We start from the raw sequence: 23762 nt of genomic DNA on the forward strand, positions 1-23762 counted from the left end.
CGTCAGTCAGGTTGATCAGACTACTCGCAGAACACACTTCGCCCCCTATCTTTAAAATCTTCACAGGCTCCCTATTAAGCACCATGTTACGTTTAAAGTCTGCTGTTTAGTCTTCAAGTCTTTAATGGGAGTGGCCCCTAAATTTCTGAAAGACAGACGAATATGATATTCCCCTAAAAGGACTCTTTGCTCGGCATCAGCCAACATTTTGGTAGTGCCTAGATTTAAGAAAGTAAGGGCAGGCTGATGAAGGTTCTTAGAACATACGCCCAAGGAGTGAAATGCCTTTCCTATAGAGATCTGAACTATCATGGAATTGGCCCCCTTTAGGAAAGCATTGAAGACATGGCTTTTTAAGCAAGCCTTCAGTAAACGTAGGTTGGATCAGACCTTTTCGATCATTCACCCCCTCTATGACCTCACCAGCACCAAGATACCCTTGGGTGGATGTTGAGCTTTAAAAATGCTATGTAACATAACATAACATTTATTAAAAACTACTTGTGACATTCTCAGGTAATTTTCAAGAAGTTGTGAAGTGCAATAGTGCTCAGTAAATATAGGACATTTCATTATACTCATTTCATGCTTTTTGCCAATCATCAGTTATGTTGTGTTATGTTATGTTATATAGGTTTGTAGAGCACACTATACCCTAAGAGGGTATCCTGGCGCTAAGCATGCATGAGCCTAGCTAAATCTTGGACCTAGTGGGACTACTCAAAAAGCTGGGTCTTCAGCTTCTTGTGGCATTCAAGAAGTGAGGAGGATGCTCTTATGTGTTGCAGCAGCTCGTTCCAAGCTTTAGGAGTGATGTAGGAGAAGCCTCGCCTGCTAGATCTGGTTTTCAAGGATGTGTGCAAGTAGAAGTCTAAATGAGCCGAGGTTTGTGAAAGCAGATGCAATTGTTTTAGTGTGCTGGGCCAGTGTTGTGTATAGTGTCTTGAAAGTGTGGGTGAGGAGTTTGAAGTGTGCTCGTTTGTGTGTGTGGAGCCAGTGGAGCTCCTTTAGGTGTAGTGTAATGTGATTGTGACGTGGGAGGTTGAGAGTGATTCTGGCTGCCAAGTTCTGAAAGGTCTGAAGCCTTCTGGTGAGTTTTTGCTGATTCCAGCATAGAGGTGTTCCCATGGTTCAGCTTCATTTTGACGAGGACATGCGTGATGGTTTTGCGGGTGCTCATTGGGAGCCATTTAAAAATATTCCTCATCATCTTCAGGGTATGGAAGGATGAGACACTGACAGGGTTGACTTGAGCAGTCATGTTGAGTTTGCTGCCGATGACGATTGCAAGGTTCTAGGTGTGGGTGGTGGGTGTCGATCCTAGCTCTGTTGGCCACCAGGTGGAGTCCCAAGGGGTAGTGCTCTTCCTGAACCTCATGATTTTGGTCTCACCGTTGTTCAGCTTTAGACAGTTGGTCTTCATCCAGTGGCTGATTTCAGTCATACAGGCATTAAACCTGAACTGAGTCTGGGGCCTTTTGTGTGAGGGAGAGAATAAATTGCATGTCGTCGGTGTAGGAGAGGACATTTATGTTGTGGAAGCGGGTAATGATAGCTAGAGGGATCATGTATGCATTGAAGAGGGTTGGCCTCATAGGACAGAATTCATACCTGCTCAGAGCAAGGCTGCAAATATGCTGCTCAATACCAGTGAGGAAACAAGATGTTGACACTCGCAACATGTTTGCATATTGTAGCTTCGGGCAGCACACTCCTTAGTAAATTAGCACTTGTCCCATATTTGACAAAGCTACTAGCCTCCTAAAGCATTTTGGTACTGTAGTGTTTAATGTTCTCAGTCCAAATTTTGGTAAACTGAAGGAATGAGTTATCTAGCATGAAAGGCTCAAATAGGTTTTAATAATTTTGAAGTCCAATATTTTTCAGTAAACATAGGCGATCAAACATATGGCACTGAAGCAAAGTATGATCAACACACTTCTTCATGCTAGGTCTTGACTATTGCTCTATGGTCTAATGCACCCATTCCAGTGACCTGTATTTGACCTCATGGCCACAGGTTGAAATCTCAGTGGTCCACTCCGTCTTTCATCTTTCCGGGTCAAGAACATGAGTACCATTGAGTTGAGTAACAATAAACATCCAATATCCACGTACCATGATACTTTTCAGGGTGAATGTACGCTTTCCAAATACATGTTATGTTATCTAATCACCTGACAGTATTCCTCGAACAGGACTGCCCTACAAAGCAGCAGCGGAGGCCAGCGGTAATTAGAACAGGTGGGGCGATGGACGAATATTAACCCACTGACGGGCACTAATCAAATCAGCAGTGCCTTAGGCTCAGTGCGAAAGCTCTCGATCGTGGTCCGTTTTAAACTCTTTATGACAGGCCACAGTTGAGAGCTCTGGAGTTGAGACAGAGGGCTTTGCGAGTTTCTCACAGTGCTTGTCACTGAGTTAAAAGAATTTAAACAAAAAAAGATGAACTTATCTGTTGCTTCGTACTCGGTGCTTCTCTTAATCTCTGACCCACAGGCTTGCAGAACTCCAGCCAGCAACTCCCCTGTACAAAATCCTGGTGCTGCTCTCATGCTGCTCAGGCAGCATGAAAGAAGCACCAGGATTGGCTGGAGCAGGCTGGTTTGGCGCTCTATGAAGCACTGGGGGGCTGTGAATTTTCTCCACCCAGCAGTCTAAGACAGCTCGGGTTAGAGTGTTTAATGTGCGCATGTCAGGCTGGCCGTTGCAAGACAGCCGGCCAAAGTGACATGCGCACATTAAACTGAAATGCACATTATTCTTTCCTGCTTCTGCCCTGCCCTCAGACTTGGCTGCTACTAGCACAAAAAAATAAAATGGTAATAAATCTATTTTATTACATTTTTATTGTTCATGTTTCCTGTCCTCCAGCAGAGTGGCAACGCCCCTCCTCTGTAACGGGGGCACCACCGCTGCGAAGCAGCTTCACTAACGAGGGGTAAAGAAAATGTTTATTAATCAGTGGTGGCCGGCAAAGGTAAGAGCGGTGAGGGGTCAGGGAAGTCGACATACGACGGGATAAGTTAAATTATTTATTTATTTTAAACACACCTTGTGCTAGCCGCATCGCTGACTTGAGACTTTAAATAGGAGCAGTACGGAGCATTTTAAGTCAAATCTCTGAAAAGGACATGAATGCCAACACCTAATGTCATTAATGATTGCAGAATTGTGTTGTCATCTCTCTTTCAGCGTGTCCACACCCTCCTAAGGTGGAGTTTGCTGCAGCTGAGCCCGAGAAAAGGGTCTATGAACCTGGAGAACAGATCATTTACGCCTGCCAGCCGGGCTACGTACAGCGCAGCGGCCAGCGCATGATGATCTGTCCAATCAGCGGCCAATGGAACAAACCCACCATGAAATGCGCAGGTATGAAAAGCATGCCTGTTATCTAACATGGCTTGACGTCATCTGTAGGTTTTGTGGACAGGGACTATGGAAGTGACTTGCTTTCTATGACTAGATATTAGGAGAATCTTGACCCATGAATATTTCAGTGGGATTTGGTAAACATGGCAAAGCTGCGGTGGAAGTGTACAGGAATTTTGGAGCAGGAAGATTTAAAAGATAAAAAATAGTTGAGATAATGTATTTCCCCACTGTCCTATTAAAGCAGATGCAATCTACTTAAATCGGGTCTATTGGTATATATGGTGTCAAACAATCAGCATTTCATTTTCTGCAGTTTAATAGCCTAGCTCAAACAAAAACATTGTTCAAAACTATCACAAACATAAACAGGCCTCTACATTCTGCTTTTGTTTGTGCTTGTGTAAGACTGCCAAAAATTAAAATGTCGAGGCCTGTCGCTCGCTCTAATATCCTCCTAAAAGAATTAAGGATAAGCGTTAACCTTTGATGTCATAGGCAATTCATGGAGGGGTACATTTTAGTGTGATTGGTAGGGAACAACATTTTTATTTACGGTAGTTTTACAAAACTCTGAATTTGTTTTCTGCATGCAGGAATCAGGAGGCGGGAGACCAGCCTTGAAATCGGTAGTCTCTCGCCTGAATCCAGGGGGTTGGCATGCATGGGTAGGGAGTGTGAATAGACTTTGCTATTAACAGTTAGCAGAGTGGCACCATCCCTGCTACCTCCAGATTACCAACTCCCACACATACAAGCACTAGGCCCTCGAGGCACCCTATTAGAACGCCTCACCTTTCTAGGCACATCTCTTCCAAATCCATGCAACTCAGCTTCCCAGGCCATGTCCCTATTTGAGACACTGCACTCAAGGCCTGGTTTCAACGTATCTCCAGCCGCTACACCTATAGCTGTACCTCTGCCCCTCTGTCAGTGAAACAGAGTGCCTGCAACAGCAGCCCTATGCCACACTATGCTCGAACCTTCAGCCCCTCAGGCTACCTCAACCACCCCACCTTAAAGTCTCCAGGTCCTGATCACCTCCATGTGCAATACCTAATACTACAAAGCAGCATTGGCCAGCTAATGGACACTACTCATTACTACACCATGCAACCTCCCACGTGTCCTGCATCACATTAACACGCCTCCCCTGCATGACAATGAGCAGTTTCCATCTCATGTACATATCTGTAGCAGAGCATGGAGGTATCCGGGACGTTCCCACTCCAACAAAAATACAAAAGAAAGCAGCAACATTTCTGAATTGGTATTTTCCAACCCCCTAGAGCTATGGTGCTTTTCAACCCTAACCCAATTCCATTCACACCACCTCCTCTGGTAGCTGCTAGACCCTATATACTGCTTTGAGGAGCAAGATGAGCTAGTAACAAGTTAGACTGCTGCCGCATATGGCCACACCCTACGGCCAGCCCTGTAGCTCAGCTCTGTTACTTGCACATTTTAGTTTTCCTTGTTTTTTTGTGCCAACTGGGCCACTCTGGCATTAGCAGTTACATTGCCATAATGCCCCCATTGCCTTTACACAAACGAAGCATCCTCGTCCTTATTTTTCTTACTCCTAGTTTAGCATATGTGATTGCACCAGATATTCTCGATTATGCCAGAAAACAGGTATTGCATTTAATCTGAAAGAATGCCCAACTCAAAAACATTTCCCGAAATCACGATTGGTAATGGCATGACTCCAATATATTCACACACACTATCGTTTCATGTACTGTGCGCTTGACAGAGACAATGACAGTCTCAATATTGCGGGAGGTAAATGGACTCAAAAGACTTACAAATGAGCAGGGGAAATAGCACAGGTGAAATATGGGCATCCATCAGACAAGTATAGACACAAGCAACAGTGACAGCGCTATTCTAATTTGACATCTTTTTGCCTTCAGGAGGGGAAGATTTTAGGGTTTCTAAAGCTTTGAAAATCCTCCACCTTTCCTGGGAGCATATTTATGGTGCTGACGGACCAGGCAATTAGGCCCACAACCTCATGATAACATTTGGGAGGGCTCGTGCACTCCATACATAACAACGCTAGCTACTGCTAGCTGCTCGCTTGGGGGTTCCTGCCCTTCTTGCACTTTCATTGCCTCTTCAGCTTCTTCGTTTTTCCTTCTCCTGCTCTTTAGCTGCTGGATTGGACTGTTCCCATATGAGAGCTTTTTTCCTGCTATTCGCATTTTTCCTTCTATGATTGATTCTTGCCCCTTTTGACTTCTGATCCACCAGTTAGTTACTCTACAGCAGGCGCCTCCAACGAGTAGCTCGTGAGCTACCAGTGGCTCTCCAGTTCCTCGAAAGTGGCCCTCCTGTGTGCAGCCCTGCCTACAACAATAGAAGCTTTTGCTTTATTTAAATTACTATTTGCTTGCCAGAATAAAAAAAGTATATATATTCATGATGAAAATGTGTGTACTTTGAGAACTCGCTGTTGCTTGGAGAAAAATGTTTGATTTTTCAAAATGTGTTTCAAGACATTATTTGAGTTGGAGAGATTTGATACTCCCATTATTACGTTGCTGCCGGGCGGTACAGCTATGGCTGCTATGTATTACCCTATTAGAGGGTACTACTGCTTGTAACCCTGCCTAATGCAATGATGTTATGACTGCTGACAATCTTGGATTGGGTGGCCAGAACTACGTCACTGATATTAGCAGCTCGGGATGATTTTCATTGAACATAAGTAGCTTTTGTTACAGAAAAGTTTGGATACCCCAGCTCTGGAACCTGAATGTAGTGTAGAAAGTAGTAAGCATTATCTACGAGTCAAGAAAGATCCAACTGCGTAGACCCGAAGACCTGCCCTTACCAATCTCATGAACGCATTCTATACCAAAAGCAAATGTTTTTCACGACATTTTTTTCCATGCACTGGCAAAGCCATTAGGCCTGGCTTTACAGTGCTAACCAACATTTGTTCGTGCAACACATGAAAGCAGCATTTGTGATCGTCTCTGTTTCCACACGTTAACAGTTTAAAGGCAGACCTACTGGATTTGCCGATGCTTATTTGAGGTTGTGCTTGGCTACAGAAGAGGAGTGTAAGGCAGCATCATAATGAGAGCAAGCTTTTGGAATTGTATACACAACCACACAACATTCACATACTACAGTTAGTTACGGAATTCCCTTGTTTGGTATGTATATGTGGAAGGACTCATTGTGAAGTCGGGTTCTCCATAAAGGAATGGGGTTTGTACCAACATACCCTGGTGACATATTCACCATTAGGACAGAACTTGCAGATATGTTTAGGACAGTACCCCTGAAATGCCTCACCGATGGAACAGACACAATCAAACTAAATACTGGATTAAGGAAAAATATCAGTATTTATTCCACCACTACATTGTATACCTCCTAAGGTACTCACCGTTGACCAGCAAATTACAAAGGGAAGGGACTAAAGTCTGAATACAGAACCATAAACCACCTTTTTGAAGGTATTTATAGAAGTGTGCAGGTGCCAGTGCGTAGGTGACTTGCAGTTCTTGAAACAATCACATGTGTGTCCCCCGCCACACATCTCCGAGTTGTGAGATTCCAATCAGGTCCCAGCGCCCAAAATTCTGCAGTGATGCCACCTCCCTCAACCAAGTACCTTGCCAAAGAGGTGTCTGTTGTCTGGGTTTGGTATTCCAATGTGTGTTGCAGAGCTGCAAGGTCTGTAGGCCGTTTTTGTCACTGACGGGGTGGAGTTGGGAATGGGAGAGCCGTAGATCATGGAAAGAATCTGAGGGAATCCCAAATGAGATAATTACAAACGGTAGGCAGGGTCTAACCATCCCCCGTTAAACCAGTCATGGATGGCCAGGAGATGTGAGGCTCAATAATAGAGGCATAGGTTAGCCATTCACAGGACACCATTGTGAGAGCAAAGTTCTCAGTGTGTATATGCCAGTTAGGTCTTTGAACTGTGCCACTGAAAAGAGGCTGTCATTTTATCCAGGGCCTGAAACTACATTTGCGGTATGAATAGCGACTAGTTTTTAAAGGCATAAAGAAAGCAAGGTAGTTTCATCATTTTGAATACAGCTATGTGGCCCATGACGTTTAATGGAAGGGATTGCCATTTCGCAAGGTCAGCCTTAGCTTTTCGTGCCACGGACTCTATGTTAAGGGACCAGGTGAGTTAAGGGTACAGCGCCACTGAGATGCCCAAGTATTGAAAGCTAAGACGACGATGGGTATGGTGTCTTGCCAGTCGAAGCAGTCCCGAGAGGCAGTCAGCGGCTCCAGTACTGATTTGGATGGATTCACCCTAAGGACCGAGGATTCCCCAAAGCAACGGAGGAAATGGAGACATTGAGGGCCAGCCAATGCGGGGTCCGCCAAGTAAAGCAAAACATTATCTGTGTATAAGGCTATACGATCTTTGTGTCCGTCACTCTATTGCCATCCGCAGACTTGTGCATCAATGCGGATGAGTTGCGTGAATGGCTCGATCACAAGTGCAAAGAGGAGCGAGACAGAGGACAGCCCTGTCGGGAGAGGACACCATTAAGCTGAACCCTCGACGTAGGATTGGAATAAAGAGCCTGGACCAATACATGAAAGCGAGATCCAATCCCGACCCATTTTAGCACCAACCAAAGGTAGCCCCAGTCCACCATGTCAAACGCCTTTCCAAAAAATCAATGACAAACAGGGCTAAGTCAGGAGGCAATAGGTGGTGGTGGGGTAGACCACTTGAAACTATCGAAGGCAATGTCTTGCACTGCGGGCTGGCATTAAGCTGCACAAATCAGGATGTATCAGTGTACGTGTAACCTGTCTGAGTCGAGATGCCAGAAGGGTCATAAAAATCGTAACCTCCCCGTTGATGAGGGATATCAGACGATATTCGGCACATATTGGGGATGGAGGTTGTGTTTTGGGATTCGCCACTATCGTAGCAGTGTCTATATCTGCAGGGACAGCACGAAATTCTTCAACATCCTATAGAGGGCTAGAAGTTGCTGGGTCAGGACATCACAAAACACTTTGTAGTATTCCATGGGAAATCCATCAGGGGTTCTCCTGAGAGCCACCTCCAACACGGCGGCCACAATCTTCTCAACCAAAAAGGGCATGTCCAATATTTTGGCCTCAGTCAGAGAGAGGCGAGGGAGTGGAATATCCCTGAGGAACTGGGTGACATAGGCCACATCTCTTCCAGGGGGGAGCGGTGTATAAGTGATGATATTAATGGGCAAATGGCTGTGAGATATCAGGTAGGGTACAAAAGGAGGTACCATGTTCATCGATGATTTCCGGCACAATCCTATTTACATGTTTGTAGGAGGCTAACCAATATAGCAGCTTCCCATTCTTGTCTCTCCATCCTTAAACCCAGGCGGTCATGGCATGCCAAAGATGCTTTTCAGCTTCCATTCATTAGAGGAAAATTTCTCCATATAGAAGATGTAACTGTTTGCTAGTATCGCCACAGGGATCTGCCTTGAGATTCCTTTCTAACGCTAATACGACCCTTGGCAAACCCTCATATAGTGTCCTTACTGGTTGCCCACGGAGCCTTCTTTATTGTGGAAGTACGTTTGCAGTTCTTCATTTAAGGTTTGGACATAGGTAGGTTCTTGGAGATACCAAGTATTGAGATGACACATGTGTCATGGACTACCTCTGGGGAAACCCAAATGGAGGAGGAGAGGAGCATGATCATACCTCGAGAAAGAATCTAGGTGTGAGAAATGGCACGACAATCAGGGCAGGCATGAAGTTATGATCTATTTGTGAATGGGAATGATGTGCAGCCAAAGAGTGTGTATATTGTTGGTGCCTTGGGTCCCGTATCCTCCACTTGTCGCAGAGACCCAGAACAGCAGCCCAGTCAGAGAGACGAAAGGGCTCCAGAACGCCTGGATATTGAGGGAGTTACTGTGGCATACATCTCTGGGGCAGGGACTGCATTGAGGTCTCCACTGATCATTGTCAGCCCCTGTGGAACATCCAGGAGGGTCTTGGATAGGTCACACAAAAAGGTGCCTAGGGCTGCTGTCAAAGCATACACAGTCACAAGGTTGATGGCCTGGCCCTCAAGCATCCCAGTAAGGGAAAGGAAGCTGCCCTGTGGGTCGTGGATTTCATGTGAAAGTAAGAGGGGAAAGGAACAACGTAGCAAAATGGCCACTCCGTGGGATACACGAGTATAGCCCGCATGAAAGACCCTGTTGTATCTCTTACCTGCCAGGAAAGAGAAGTAATTACCCATAAGGTGGGTTTCTTGGAGTAGGAGATCCTCTGGGAGGTGCGTGTGGGCAAAGGCAAGGACTGTGGTGTGTGATACAGTCCAGGAGGCCATGAACGTTCCAGGACAAGATGTGAAAGGCTGCCATCACAGGGGTGATAAGTGTCTTCTGTAGCAGGGAGGAGGGAAAGAAAATACCCTGACTGCTATGCAGGCAGGAGCTTGGGCACGCGGTGTAAGATTGGATGTTGGGACTCAGTAAGTGCTACCTGGAAAATAGTGTGGTTGTGTGTCAGTGTCGGAAAGGAAACGCAAAACAAACAAGAAAACAAACCAATTTTAACAGAAACAACAATAGCTTTGTACTGAATCTCTACTCCCCAACTCCCTCCCCACCCCATACTTCTGCCCCAGAAGCATCTGTCACCCCAAAAAGGAAAATTGGAGAGGAAACAACATATACAGAGGGGAAAACATTAATACTGAACCCCTCAATAACTGATGCAGAGGTGATTGCCATCAAAATAGGCGGAACAGCGTACAGTGAAGAAGGCGATAATTTCCCTCTGATTATAGGTAACAAAGGAGTTAGACTGTGGGACTTTGAAAGAAGTCTGTGTCCTGCCTGGGTTTCTGTCGGCAATAAAGGCTTGGTGTCAAGGTGAGTCTCCCGATCCGATTCTTGGCCCTCTGCATTGGAGACCCGGGGATGGTGCATTTGTGAAGGTGAGCGTTCATGCCTTGGAGGAGAGTCGAATGGTGTTTTGGATCCATTAGCGAGGGCCTGCTCTGGGAGTGAGTGTGATTTAATTACGGCTTGGGTGCCTGCATGTTCCCAGCAGATCCAGTGGGCCTAGAAGACCTTCGCATTGAGGTAGCAGTGGGGGCATGAGCCCCAGCCAGTCCGACTCTGAAGTGTCAAAGAAGTGAGATTTGTTGGCGTGGATCACGCAGAGCTTGGTGGGGGACAGGAGGTAGTATTGTAGGCCCATGGCCCTGAGTTTCTGCTTAACCTCAATGTATGTACGGTTTTGCTGCTGCACCTCCTGATTGTAGTCAGGGAAGAGGAGAACACTTGTGTCTCTACAGCGGACCTCCAATCATGAGAAGGCCTCCCTCAAGATCACATCCCTGTCTCTGAAATGTAGTATACGTGTGATCATTGGTCTGGGGGAGGATCTTGGAGGAGGTTTGAGGCTCAAAGCCCAGTGGGCCCTTTCTATGGTGAACCAGGAGGACAATTGGCCTGTGGGCATCCATGACTTAAACCATGTCTCCAGAAAGTCCACAAACTGTTGAGGTACAGTTCCTTCAGGAATGCCAATCACGCATACGTTGTTGCACCTGGAGTGGTTTTCCGCGTCCTCAGTGAGGCAGTGCAGTTCTGATGTATGCATGAGAAGTCTGAAGACCTATGTATTGAGGGATGTGACATGCTCCTCTACTGTGGAAATCCGGGACTCAACCTCAGAGATTTGTGAAAGGGCATTTCTGAGATCATGCAGAGCAGCACCACATCCATGCATACTTCTCCAATTTTGGACTCCACCACCGCTGGTGAAGTGTGGATGGCTTGCAGGATTGTGGCAAGGTTTCCAGCCAATGGGTGGCTGCCATCCACTTCCCCAGCGCCTCCATGATGGCCAGTCGCAGGACTAGTGGTACATTCTTTTATCTGGGTCTCTGAGGTCACCGGGCGGGTAGACTTGTCTTTTCCAATGATGAAGGTGAGGGGCTCTACCCAGCACCTTTCTCGGTGAAGACACAGCCCACTTGCCACGACACCGCAGCAGCACAAGCAACCACTCTCTTGACGGTGGAGAGGATGATGTGCAATGTGGAGAGGAAAGAAGAAATGGCTAGGTGAGAGCCCACTGGGTGGCGTTGACAGCAGTGTAGAGCACCCCGACAAGAGTTGCCCCCTAAGAAGGGCAGAAATGGATCAAAAATCAGAAAAGGCTCTGGCAGGTGCGGCAAGAAGTTTGGTCCCAAGTGTAGTCTTCTAAGGGTATGTCAGGAGAGGCAGGTCAACATGGGGTCCAACAGAGGCAGTCCATTAGTGTGTACCCCTAACCACCACCGCTGAATGCCAAGTTGAGCGTGGGTGTCACCGAGCACCTCTAAGCATAGAGGTGCGGAAAATTGAAGGAGGCAAGGGTCGGCCTGTACAGGCGGAAACCGCAGCCCGTGGACGGGGCAATATTCCAAGTCCAGGCAACGGAAGGGGAAGAGTGGTGCCCCCATTAACCCAGGCCTAGGACTCCTCACCGCCCAACACCCACCCAGGCCGCTTTGGGGACAAAGAAATCCAATGAGGAGGGCTCCAGGGCCCCACACACCTCTCTAGAATTCAATTATAGGCCGGAGCACACACTCAGTAGGCCTCAGAGTCACACCGTCGGAGGGGCTCAGTGGCCATCCAGGAAGGGCCCGGCTCCCCAATCCCAGACTTAGGGCTCAAGACTACCCAAGCAGTCTGCCTCGTTCAGCAGGGACGCCCAAAGCATCTGTTCGCTCACACTGCGGGCAGCGGCCTGTGGGGAAGCAGCTCATAGCTCCCAACTCACCCAGTCAATGTGTGGGTGTTGGTCACTGCTTCAGGGCCTCAATACTCTGGCAATCGTAACGGCCCCCACGTTCGGCCGACAATCGGGACCCCCGGCGGCACCCACATTTAACTCACACTTACTAGTGTTATGCAGGATGAGCACTTTTGACTTAGTACTTCACCACGACACACCCACTTAGTTGTTATCCACTAAAAAGGGGGTAAGTGTTTTTGGAGACTTCTGGCAACTGAGAAACATCAACTTGAAACATTTTCCCTATGTTCTTATTTCATTAGAGATCCGGTCTCTATTTTTATAATTTTTTATTTATTTAATGTATTTATAAAGAGCACCCTCATCCCCTAAGGTATTTCCCAGCGCTAGACCTCACACTGACCCAACTCCAGCCACCACAAAACAAATTAGAGTGGAAACAGCCAAGTCTTCAACCTTCTCTGAAAGACTAACAAATCTGACGTCAAACGTAAATTCAAAGGTAAGTTATTCCAGTGGGCAGCTGCCAAAAACTTAAAGGAGTGACCTCCTATTCTGGATTTCCACTATTGAGATGAGACATTTTGGCTGCATCTTTTAGGTTAGGTAGGGACCCTAATGTTACTTTTGTCTTGTGAGAAGTGTTACTTCCACCATTTCACTGTTTCACGTGTTGTGTAACACCACTTGAGACATTTCTGATTTTTACACCTGTTTGATGTTGTCTTGACTAGATATCATGTTAACCTATGTTGGTTTTGTACCTTACAACCCATAGGACCCTGGATTTCAGGGATGACATCCCACAAGGACACACTCTTCTGATACATGTGTTGTATAACAACAAACTTATTCTCTTTTTAATTAAGTAGAGAGGGAAAATATGTCCTAATAACTGTCCTAACACCTTGTTAGGGGTGTACTGATGGCAGACACATGTTGACTTCCACAAGTGGGTCAAATTAACCCCCACATTTTTTACTTCAATCTTAGGAGCCCTAAAAGAACTGTTATTGTCCACCAGCAGATCATTTTAACTTGGGTTATTTTTTCTATTCCCCTCAGAAATAAGGTCTCTCACCTGACAATTCTTCATCAAAACCTTTAAGTTGCCTCTCGTTTTTCAAATAAAAATCCTCAGGAGCTCCCCAAAGTTTGCCTTGGGTAGCATCTTCCACCTGGATTCTTGAGACTGGTACCAGGAGGGGCCCAATGATGAAGCATTCCTCCCCACAGGTGGGTGAGGGCCTTCTGTCCTGAGCGTGAGAGCATTTCTAAGTCTCCTACTCGATGGATGCTTCTATATCCAAAAGCAAGGAGAGTACTTAGGAGTCAAAGTGAGGCAATCTGCTGTGTTCTATGTTGGCTACCGAATGCATGTATTGGGCACACCTCAATGCCATTAGACAGTAGTGGGTTGGTAGCTAATAAAATAGCGCTGGAAAGCATGTTCATTATTACCCCCTTATTGTACAAAGTGATTTAGTAAGTGAGTCTCAGCATTACCATTAGGATTTATGGTGAGGCGACAACTACATTCATTTACATGAAAATTGTGTGTGTTCCTTCAGGGCTTTTTGCACTCTGAATAGCTTACAATCCCTCCCTCCATCCACCTCCAAAAGCTGCCCCGTGGAACTCTGCATGCTCTCTCTGCTGGGATCCCCCACTTCAAATATACCTATTGAAATTAGAATTTTGTAGACGGCTGAGACTGCCCTGGAAATGTCAGGGCCAGAGAATGCTTTAAGCCAGGTTTCTGTCATAAAAGCTATATCAAGTGAATGTTCAAGTATAAAGCTGTGAAGTTCCAGGATTCCATGGCTCTATGGTTTATTGAGTAGAGAAAATATGACTCCCCCTTGGAAAACAGATATCAGACACTCTCTGACTCACTCACACTAGATTTACACAATAGATACAATACTAATTGAGATCGGGTAAGACCAGCCCCACCAACTGATGTACCACCAAAATCGAGATATAGCATCAAAGGATTATTATTTTTTTTTAAACAACACATTATATCACAATGCACTTTTAATAATCAATAGCATATAAAAAGGATATAAAATTCATATATAGCATGCAATATATAATAAAAAAACAATACGTGCAAATATTTAAAAACCGGAAGAAGTATACACCATGACAGACAAGAGAACAAATCTAAATGGGGGACCCTTTTTGCACAGTTCTAAGAAAGCTGTTGTATTGCCTGATCCAACAATCTACATCAAGTTCATATCCTGGTGAATATTAAAATCTTTTCATTCCCATGGTTCCTCGTGGTTGGATTCAGGAGTGCTCAGCGTCAACACGTTTCGGTGGTAAATCACTTTATTTAAAAAACACCTTCCTCAGTACAAAATAGTTAGGAATTTTTTTCGCCCTCCTCGGAGTACTAACAGTATGTGTAATCCATGAAAAAGGAAAGGAAAACATATACAATGAAATCTCTCCCTTTTATGAAATGTCTACCACTGTCTAACATGACTGCAGACCTGCCACCAATAGCCTGGCTGCGCAGATTTGAACTGCAAATTTGGTCTGCCAAAGTAACCTCTTTTTATAGTCCTAAACCTTCCTTTTAAATATTAAGAAGTCATCACTAAGTCGACATTATTGCCCGTAAGCCAAGATGTATGGTATTTAAAAGTAGGTCATGTAAACATTTAGAGTTACATATGCACTTACAGTGAAAAAGCCCTAAAAGTTATTTTCACCGTAGCAGGGTTGGATGTTCCATAGGAAAGCACTGGGACACAATATAAAGTGTTATAAATGTTACCTCTGCCTGGGAAAAAAGCTACAAATTTAATTTTGGGACTTTTTGAGATATTTATTACAAGCCCAATTCATTGGTGAAGTCAGATTTGTAATACATATTTTTGAAAGATGACATTTAGAAAATTATCTTTACCTTGCCTGAAATCCCTGATATCTTAATTTTGCATTTTGTTCTCCCTCTTCTGCTAGTGAGTAATTGGCATTTCACTAGGCATGAATGAGGTGTGAACTTACTTCCAGGACAAGGACAAAAGGCCTTGGTTGTGGAGAGCTGTTGTTGACAAGATAGACTATTGGCTGGGCCCAAGGACCTGATTAACTTCAAAGATCCCACCCTGTCTCAAGCAGATGTAGCCAATACCCAGGTCTACACCCTAGTTGTGTGCCCCTCCAGTCAGACCATTACAGTGGGCTTCTTGTTGACATCACAGTGCCAGATCCTGTGGGAGTATCAAGACCTGCTTGACAGACATGCTGGGGTTGTTCGTATGACACTTGGGGTGCACTTCAAAGAGGCCTCCACCACTCTCAGGCAAATGTTATCTGTCACTAAGACAGGGTCCTTCTTTTGTAATCCCAGCCAGACAGGCCCCAATCACAGTGACCTCTTTTTGACATTACAATGTCAAAGTCTGTTTGAAAGGTATGCTGGAGTTACTTATACCATTTGGGATGCACTTGAAATGAAGGATGGAGAATTGCATAACACTTTTGTGTATTAACTGTCTAGCTGCTGAGTTCTCAACTTTGTTCTACCAGGCTTCTATCTCCTTGTTTGTTGGGGATACAGGGACTGCCTATAATTGTTTAGTATCAGATGTCAGAAGACCCTAGGCTAGGATTACCATAGTACACTCTGCATGTACACCATCAGCCCCCGGAGCCCAATTTTAGTGTGGTCGAAGACTTCTGCCATCCTGAAAATGCCCAAAGTGTGTAGGGTTAGCCCCAGGGACCTTTACCCCATTGGTTACGGAATCCCCTGGGATCATTCCCACACACTAGCTTGTGCCAATCATAATTGTGGCATCTCCAGGTATCCACTTCAAAACACTCTTAGACCTGTGGAAGATCAGAATAGGACAGAACCTGCTGCCTGGGACCTGAGAAGAACATACCTAGAACTGCTCTCCCTCTTGTACCCAGGACAAAGAAGTGGACTAAAAGTGTAATTAGGCTGACCTCCTGTTAAAGCTACAAGGACACAACAAGCTACAAGTTGCCTTTTCCTGCTACTGCCCAGGTGACCAGTGCCAACTGGACCTTGACTGGATCCTCCTGTTGGTCTCTACCTACTACCTTGTGAGTCTTTAAGTGTCTCCTCTGAGATCCTGGGTAGGTCTTTAGAAGTGTACTCCTGTGGTGGACTGGGACTTAAAGGATTAAAGACAGAAGTTAAAATCTTTGACGAGGAGGAACCTTGTTAGTATATTTGACATGTGCTCCATCACAGTCAGTGTCAAACTACGCCTATGCCCTGTTCTCCCACAACCAATGACTGTCATTGTCACTTTGTGCTTGCTGCCGCTATTGCTACTTAAAATGTTTAACATTAATTTCTCCAGACCCCTTTTTTGGAGTTTGTTATTTTTGTGTCATTTTGTTTATACAATTTTACTCTGTTTTTCTTATTTTGGGGGGGATTTTTATTGATCTACATTTGAACCATATTATTGTTTTTTTACTGCAGAAATATTTTACACATTGCCTCTAACTTACATCTGTCTGCTTTGTTTGTGCCATATCTACTAGGGGGATGACCTCAGGTTAATTTGGTAACTTTAAAAGCACACTCTGAAAAAGGATTTGGATTACTGCTTGAGACGGGTACTTATGCCCCCCCAACTTATAAATCAATTTTTAACACAATGTTTCCAAAGATGAGTTTATACTGTTCATTTTGTGCCAGTAACTCGTACTTTGGGCACTATTTAGAGTTTGGCGAATGAGATACTCCGTCACAATCATGATCTCTAGTCCACCGCATTACAAGTGCTTTTGAATATAATGCACTTGTAATATGGTGGATGGGATACATGCCATGTTTGTTATGGATTATCACATCTGCCAAACTCTAAATCAGGCCCTTTGTCTGAATTTTCGGGAAACCCTTCAGTCCAGTCTTGGGAGACACATTTGCAGTTGCCACTAAGGCTGTGTCTCTGTTGCTGTGGCTCCATGTCTGTATTCAGGGACTCTTTGAACTACCTTCCTAGTTATTATGCCTTTAAGAAAATCATAGCTTTGAAGCCCCAGTTAGAAACGAAACCTAAATTACACTTTCAAAATGAGAGTGATTGAGCCTCTGAGCCCAGCAGGTATCCTCAGCCCCTTGGACGCTTGCATCTCCAGACCACGTTAACTGCAACTGACTTTTTTTGAGATATGGCCCACTTAACTTCCCTGGGGATTTCACAGAGACTGCTGTGAAACATCTTATCTGTTCACGCCGGAAAAAAGCAATAAGAACTGAAAGCCCTCAAAGGACCTTAACTGCTTCCCGTTAAACTGGTATCTAGTACCCTTCATCATGAGAAAAAGTAATGAAGTGTAAGCAAATAATTACCTGTACAATCAATGAATTGTACACCCATTATAATATATAAAATCATGACATAAAGCTTGTGAATAATGATGTTATCTTGTAAAATTAATATTCACATACCTTGTGTTAACCAAACATAACAGGAGTCTAAACTATCCATGTCCTGAAAGACATTTTCACCTCTGTTTGTATACATGTTCCAACTGTATGTGAATTCAGATGCTAAGTCCAGGCTTATGTTAGGCACCTTAATAGGTATTTTCTGTAATTATGTGTAGTAATTTTAAGACAGTTCCGAAGTGAACATGGAGACTGTGTTGCCCTCGCGGCTTCCCTCGCACACTGAGCAGATGGGCAGCAGCAATGCAAGCTTTCCTCACACACACAACAGGTGCATCAGCAGCAAGGCAAGTTAATTGACAAGGCCTTACTAAGCCAAATCTGATCTGGGGGTTCTTGTGTTCCCATCTGTAGGGGATTTAGCCTTTCAGTTCTAGCTGAATGGTCCCAAAAGAGAATGACCAAGTGTGATTAGTATATGGCTAGTCTGTCTAGTGTGGTTTAGTGTGCAAACCCAGTGGATTGCAACACAGTCCACATTTTTACCAGTGTATGAGATTAATTCAACCCCTCATATTTTTGTTTTTTTCAGTGCAACACCCTAAGTGCAAGGAGTATGCCCAGAGGTGGGTTCCGTGCTGACAGTGCCATAGGAAGAAGTCATACCTCACTGGCAAGGCCCAAATAGCCCCAAATTGGTTGCTTTTCAATTTGGTATGGAATCTGGCCTGGCAGTTTGTGCTACACTGTCTCTGGTGGAGAAGTACCAATGCTGATTTCCCTTTGGCCGATCTCTGTCTAGAGTGGCATAGTCTGCAAGGCACAATGGATTGGAATACAGCTTTGAGCAATAACCAGTTGCTGAGGTTAATTCAAGAATTCAACCCATCAACTTTTTAATTTCCTCAACAATGCAAGTGATACTTATCCACAAAAAAAGGTCGACCAAAGCCAGCAACATTTCTCTCACATGCACAATATGTTATGTATAGTATGACAGTAGCAGTGTAATCTTAAGTGATACACAAAAGTTATAGTACGGGCAGCATAATAGTTAACTCCACTTCCATGCAAAGAATAGGAACAGCCTGGGCAGGAGCACGGTAAAGTTACTTAATGCACACAGGAGAGAGGCACAGTCAGTGGACATTGGCATATGGAGCTTTGAACAAAGTGGGAGTAGACACAGATAGAGGCCTGGCTAACCTGATGAGAGAATTGGCCTGTCCAAAGCAGATCAGTGGAGAGATCTTGCCAGCCAGATGAAGACCTAGCACAGGTGATAAACGGGCAAAAGCAGAGGCCTGGCATGGTAAAATAGAGAGGAGCTTGGAAGGACAAGAGGCAGAGAAAGGTAAGTCTTGTCCTGTGATCTATCCAAATCAGAAAGAGAATAGATATGCAAGGGAATTGAAGGGCTTTGAGGTGGGTTCCTGGTATCTCTTCTGTGAACCTATGTGTTCTTGGCGGTGAAGCATGGATCAGTAACATGTAATCTGTGGAGGAACAGAAAAAGAGTTGCCTGTACTGCTTATGAAGAGAGCCCAAGAACCACTAGATCGAAATCGAAACCTGGACCTGAAGTTGCAGTTCAAGCTCTACTAACATACAGGAACAGGTGCTGTATAGTCAGCAACACAATTAGCTTCCCTTACACACAGCAGAGGCAAGCATTGACAGCACAAACTCCCTTCAAACCCACAGAATAGGTACAGCATGTGCGATATCACTGTGTGAAAAAAGTATAGCACACACAGCAGCAAACTTGGATAAGACTTAGCGTGTGGTAGTCATCGAATGGCATGTAAGGGCTGTAGTAAGCAGCCAAGTGAAAGAATGACCACAGTAGGGCAGAATAAGTGATAGAACTTTACACTGACCTAGAGGGTAAGCAATGGTTATGAGAGAGTGGGCAGCATGTAAGTGTAGGAAAGTGTAGGAGGGATGGTTAACAGTGTATTTATGTATTTAGGACTTTTGTTAAGCATTAACCACTTAGTTGGTGGTCCAAGAGCACTCAAGGAATGTAGCAAATAGGTGAACGGAAGCCCCTAGATGTAGTGATGTATCCCAAAGAGTCCTTCCATTACAATCCCATACAATGTCAGATAATAGTCGTATAATAGTTCTATTAAAGAGTTCCACTGGTGTTAAAGCCTGGGGTGCCAAGATGGTCGAGAGGCTGGCATAAAGGACAGACAGGCCTTGGCTCCTGACCATTTGGAATAGGATGAAGCCACAATTTGTTGCTCCTGGGACAATGAGTTTATCCACATGTCAGGATGAAAAACTGGCATCAGACAGGGAGGCCCGGGCGTGAAATTCCATAACCATCCCCCAGTTCGTCCTGTGTTATACCCCAGTTCACGTGACATATTCACTACAAGAGTCTATGGGGTTTACAAATTGTTTTTCGAGCAACTCTCCTGTCTACGACAAGTGATGTGTGATACCAGATGCTGTAATATGCAATCCAATGGATTGAAAGATTGTCGGTTGTTCATCACGATAAACCTGAAAATGTCAATAAAAATTTGTTACAAAAAAAAAAATGTCAGGATGAAAAACTCTTACAGACACATCCCTGTTTCTGCCTCACATTGTTTGCGATGTTTTCACTGACACGCTAAGTGAGCCTTTTGAATAGCATTGGAACTCGCCAATAAGGACATTTCCTGTCCAGGTCCCTGGATGCTTTCTGATTAATCCAGCATCCGATGGTCATGTTGCTACTGCTTTGTTTTGTCCTGAGGAAGACCCTGTTTCAATTATTGTAGGGATCGGAACATTGACTTATTGGTCCTAACCATTTTTCATGTGATGCCAGTAGCTGGTAAATCTTGAATACTCATTTGACTGGATTCCGAAACAGTTTATGTCCTGATGGTTATGGCGTGTGTATATGTTGTATGCGTACTGTATTGTCAACTCTTATCAGTTAACCTTCTTAACTTGCACTGTGACATCATTAGGAGCCCCTATAGTTTTTTTAATGGTCTAGACACCATGTATCAATGATATGTAGATTAGACTAAAATGATAAACCTGTGTCTTTTTCTCACATTAATTGTGTTGTGATAGCAGGGATATCAAAGAGAGTAGTGTATGGTATTTCATAAAACTGTTTTTCGAATGATTCCTTACAGAACAGTTTTTGAAAAGAGTGAAATGGTGCATCTTCAGAAATTTCCTGGAATTGAGGTAGTCCTTCTAAATTATTTCATGGATGGGAAGCATGTCCCGGAGAGAGAAACCCTGATAACAAAGGGAGCTGCCATTGCATATTTTGTATCTGAATTGTTTGTCTGACAGGAGCCCTCTAATAGCTAACCTGACACTCCATGACCAGTATCCATGACCTCTCCTTTCGGGGTAAATATCCTTGCACTGACTGTGGGTGGTCATTGAAGGATGGGTGGACGGAGACAGGCCTCGCAAAGCCTGGGCATCATGTAATTTCAACAACGGTGCGGAGTTCAGCTGAACGTTTTTTCAGCTGCGCCCTTTTGAACACTCGGTCTGCGAGCAAACATGCTCAGGATCTGTTTAACTTTCTCTCTGACTTTAATCCCGCCTGCCTTTTCCTAACGGAAACTTGGCTTGGCGAAGCATCAGGCCCAGATGTAGTAAATGCCCTACCCTCTAATTACTTTATGCTAAGGAAAGACCGGCGCAAAGGCAAAGGAGGGGGAGTGGCACTGGTGATAGACAGACGCTTTGAGTGTTCCATCATACCCACTGAAGACATTCTTGGGGTTGAAGCATTGGGTTTTTGTCTAACACTTTCAACCGCTCAATCTTGCGCGGGTTTGTTGGTTTACAGACCCCCAGGTCCTATTTGATCGTTTAACGAGGAGTTGGACGCAGTGATCTCGGTAATGAGTGTTCAATTTAAGCACTTCATTCTTCTGGGCGATTTTAACGTTCACTTTGATAATGCGAATGCTGCAGATACTATTAAAATTTTAGATATTACCACTCCTCTGGGCCTATCACCCTACGTAGTGTCACCCACTCACAACAAAGGGCACACATTGGATCAGATTTTCTCTACCTCTTCTGTTACAGCTGCGCCCCCCCCTTCCAGTGTTATGGTCCGACCACCTACTGGTGACTTTTAATATCCAGTCCAAAACCACTGTGACTATTAGAGGTAACGGGTGTCAACCCCGGATGTCGCGTGCCTTCCATCGAGTAACACCGGATATGATTGATCAGTATCGGCTAACTCACCCCTGCTCGCTTACGGGTGACTTAGAAGAGGACCTAGCCCGCTTTCAAGCATGGCTCGTGCAGTGTTTGGAGGATTTGGCCCCGCCTAGGCGGTCTTATAAGAAATCTACGCGAGCGTCTGCCCCATGGTTCACGCCTGTGCTTAATACCAGCAGAAGGCTCTGTAAGAAGGCCGAAAGAGCATGGCGAGCAAACTATCTGGATCCTTTGAGGGAGGCCTATAGGTGTTGCACCAAGGCCTATCATAAGGAAATCTATCTGGCCAAAAAAGCCTACTTTGCTCAAAGGATTGAGGAGGCCGCCAACACCAGCAAAGAAATCTTCTTGATTGTGAAAGAATTCACATCACCAGCCTCCATCACTCCTAAGTGCTCTTTTTCGGAACCTTGGGTTTTGCAATTAGCCAGCTTTTTTGCCAATAAAATCAAAAGCATTCACACAACTTTTCCATCTTTTGCGCTGGGGGGAGTGTCCTGTCTTGAAACCTAGTCCGTTGTGTCTGACCCGGGACAGCCCAGTTTGACGAGTTTTCCACCTATTGAGCCTCAAGTCTCACTGGAATTTCTCTCTAAAATGAGATCCGGCTCTCCACTGGACCCCTGTCCCGCTAAGTTTCTAGCTAAAGTGGCTCATGCTATTAACCCTATGGTCAACCCAATTTTAAACTGCTCATTGGAAACAGGGATAGTGCCGCCTGCCTGGAAACAGGCGATGGTCATTCCTCTTCTAAAGAAGCCTTCCCTGGACCCTGCCATTCATGCTAACTACCGACCTATCTCTTTGCTCCCTGCCCTGGCTAAAGTGGCAGAAAAGCATGTACAGTCCGTTCTCTCACATTTTGTTGAGTCCCATGGTGTCTTGCACTATACCCAATCCGGTTTCCGTGTGAATATGAGCACGGAAACGGCTCTGTTGGAGGTGGTTGAGGCCATTAAGAAAGTTCAGGACTCCGGGGGGAAGGCACTGCTGGTGTTGCTTGATCTGTCGGCGGCGTTTGACACCGTTCCACACGATCGCCTATTGGCGAGACTTGCGGAGATTGGTGTTGGAGGAACGGTGTTCAGATGGTTTAAGTCCTTTCTGGCCAACCGTCAACAGACAGTCTGGGCTCCTCCGTACTCTGCGGCAGTGCCGCCTCTGGAAGTGGGAGTTCCTCAAGGGTCAATATTAAGCCCTAATCTCTTTAAAATCTATATGTCCCCTTTGGCGGTGCTGGTTGAGTCTTTTGGTGCCCAGATTGTCTCATATGCTGATGACACCCAGCTTGTTTTCACATGTGGAAAAGACATGGACTTCAACGGAGATCGCATTAAAAGCTGTTTGGGGGCGGTTTTTACCTGGTTCCAATGCAACCAGCTTAAATGCAACTCGGATAAATCCGAGGTTCTTTTTTTCGGTTGTCCTCCTAATCCCTGTTGGATGTCCTGGTGGCCGGCGGATATGTTTCCCCCTTCCGCTGTGGCCTCAGTGGCTAAAAATCTCGGTGTTAAGATGGACAATTGTCTTACTTTTAAACCACAGATTATGCGCCTGGTTGGTCAATGCTTTGGGATTCTAAAAATGTTAAGAAAATTTCTTCCTTTCCTATCCATTGCCCATAGGAAAATTACGGTGCAGGCCATGATAGGATCTAGGCTGGACTATGCCAATATCCTTTATCTGGGTCTTCCGAAGTTCCTTCTCTCATGCCTACAGGTAGTGCAGAACTCGGCCGCTCGGGCAATCTTTGGCCTCGGCCATCGCTCCCATGCTACGGGACTGTTGGAGTCTCTTCACTGGCTGTCAATTCAGAGGCGCATTGAATTCAAGGCGCTCACTATGGCATTTTAGGCCCTTTATGGCACTGGTCCCCTCTATTTGAGGAAGAGGATCGGTTTTTATCTGCCTGCCAGAGCCCTGCGTTCTGCGTCACTGTCTCTCACCACGGTCCCGGCAATTAGGCGTGCCCGGATCGGGGGGGCGGTCTTTTAAATATCTTGCGGCCCGGGCCTGGAATGCC

The 23762-nt window shown here is 45.2% G+C and overlaps 1 protein-coding gene across 1 annotated transcript in view; it reads left to right on the forward strand.

The window, feature by feature from the left end:
• APOH (apolipoprotein H) overlaps positions 1–23762 on the forward strand; it is a 266107-nt gene that overhangs the window by 49949 nt on the left and 192396 nt on the right. Inside the window, exon 2 of the mRNA XM_085617274.1 lies at positions 3199–3375. Within this exon, the coding sequence (XP_085473400.1) occupies positions 3199–3375 (177 nt within the window). The remainder of the gene's footprint in view (positions 1–3198; positions 3376–23762) is intronic.

Source organism: Triturus cristatus, chromosome 7 (assembly GCF_964204655.1).
Source record: "Triturus cristatus chromosome 7, aTriCri1.1, whole genome shotgun sequence".
Taxonomy (NCBI): Eukaryota; Metazoa; Chordata; class Amphibia; order Caudata; family Salamandridae; genus Triturus; species Triturus cristatus.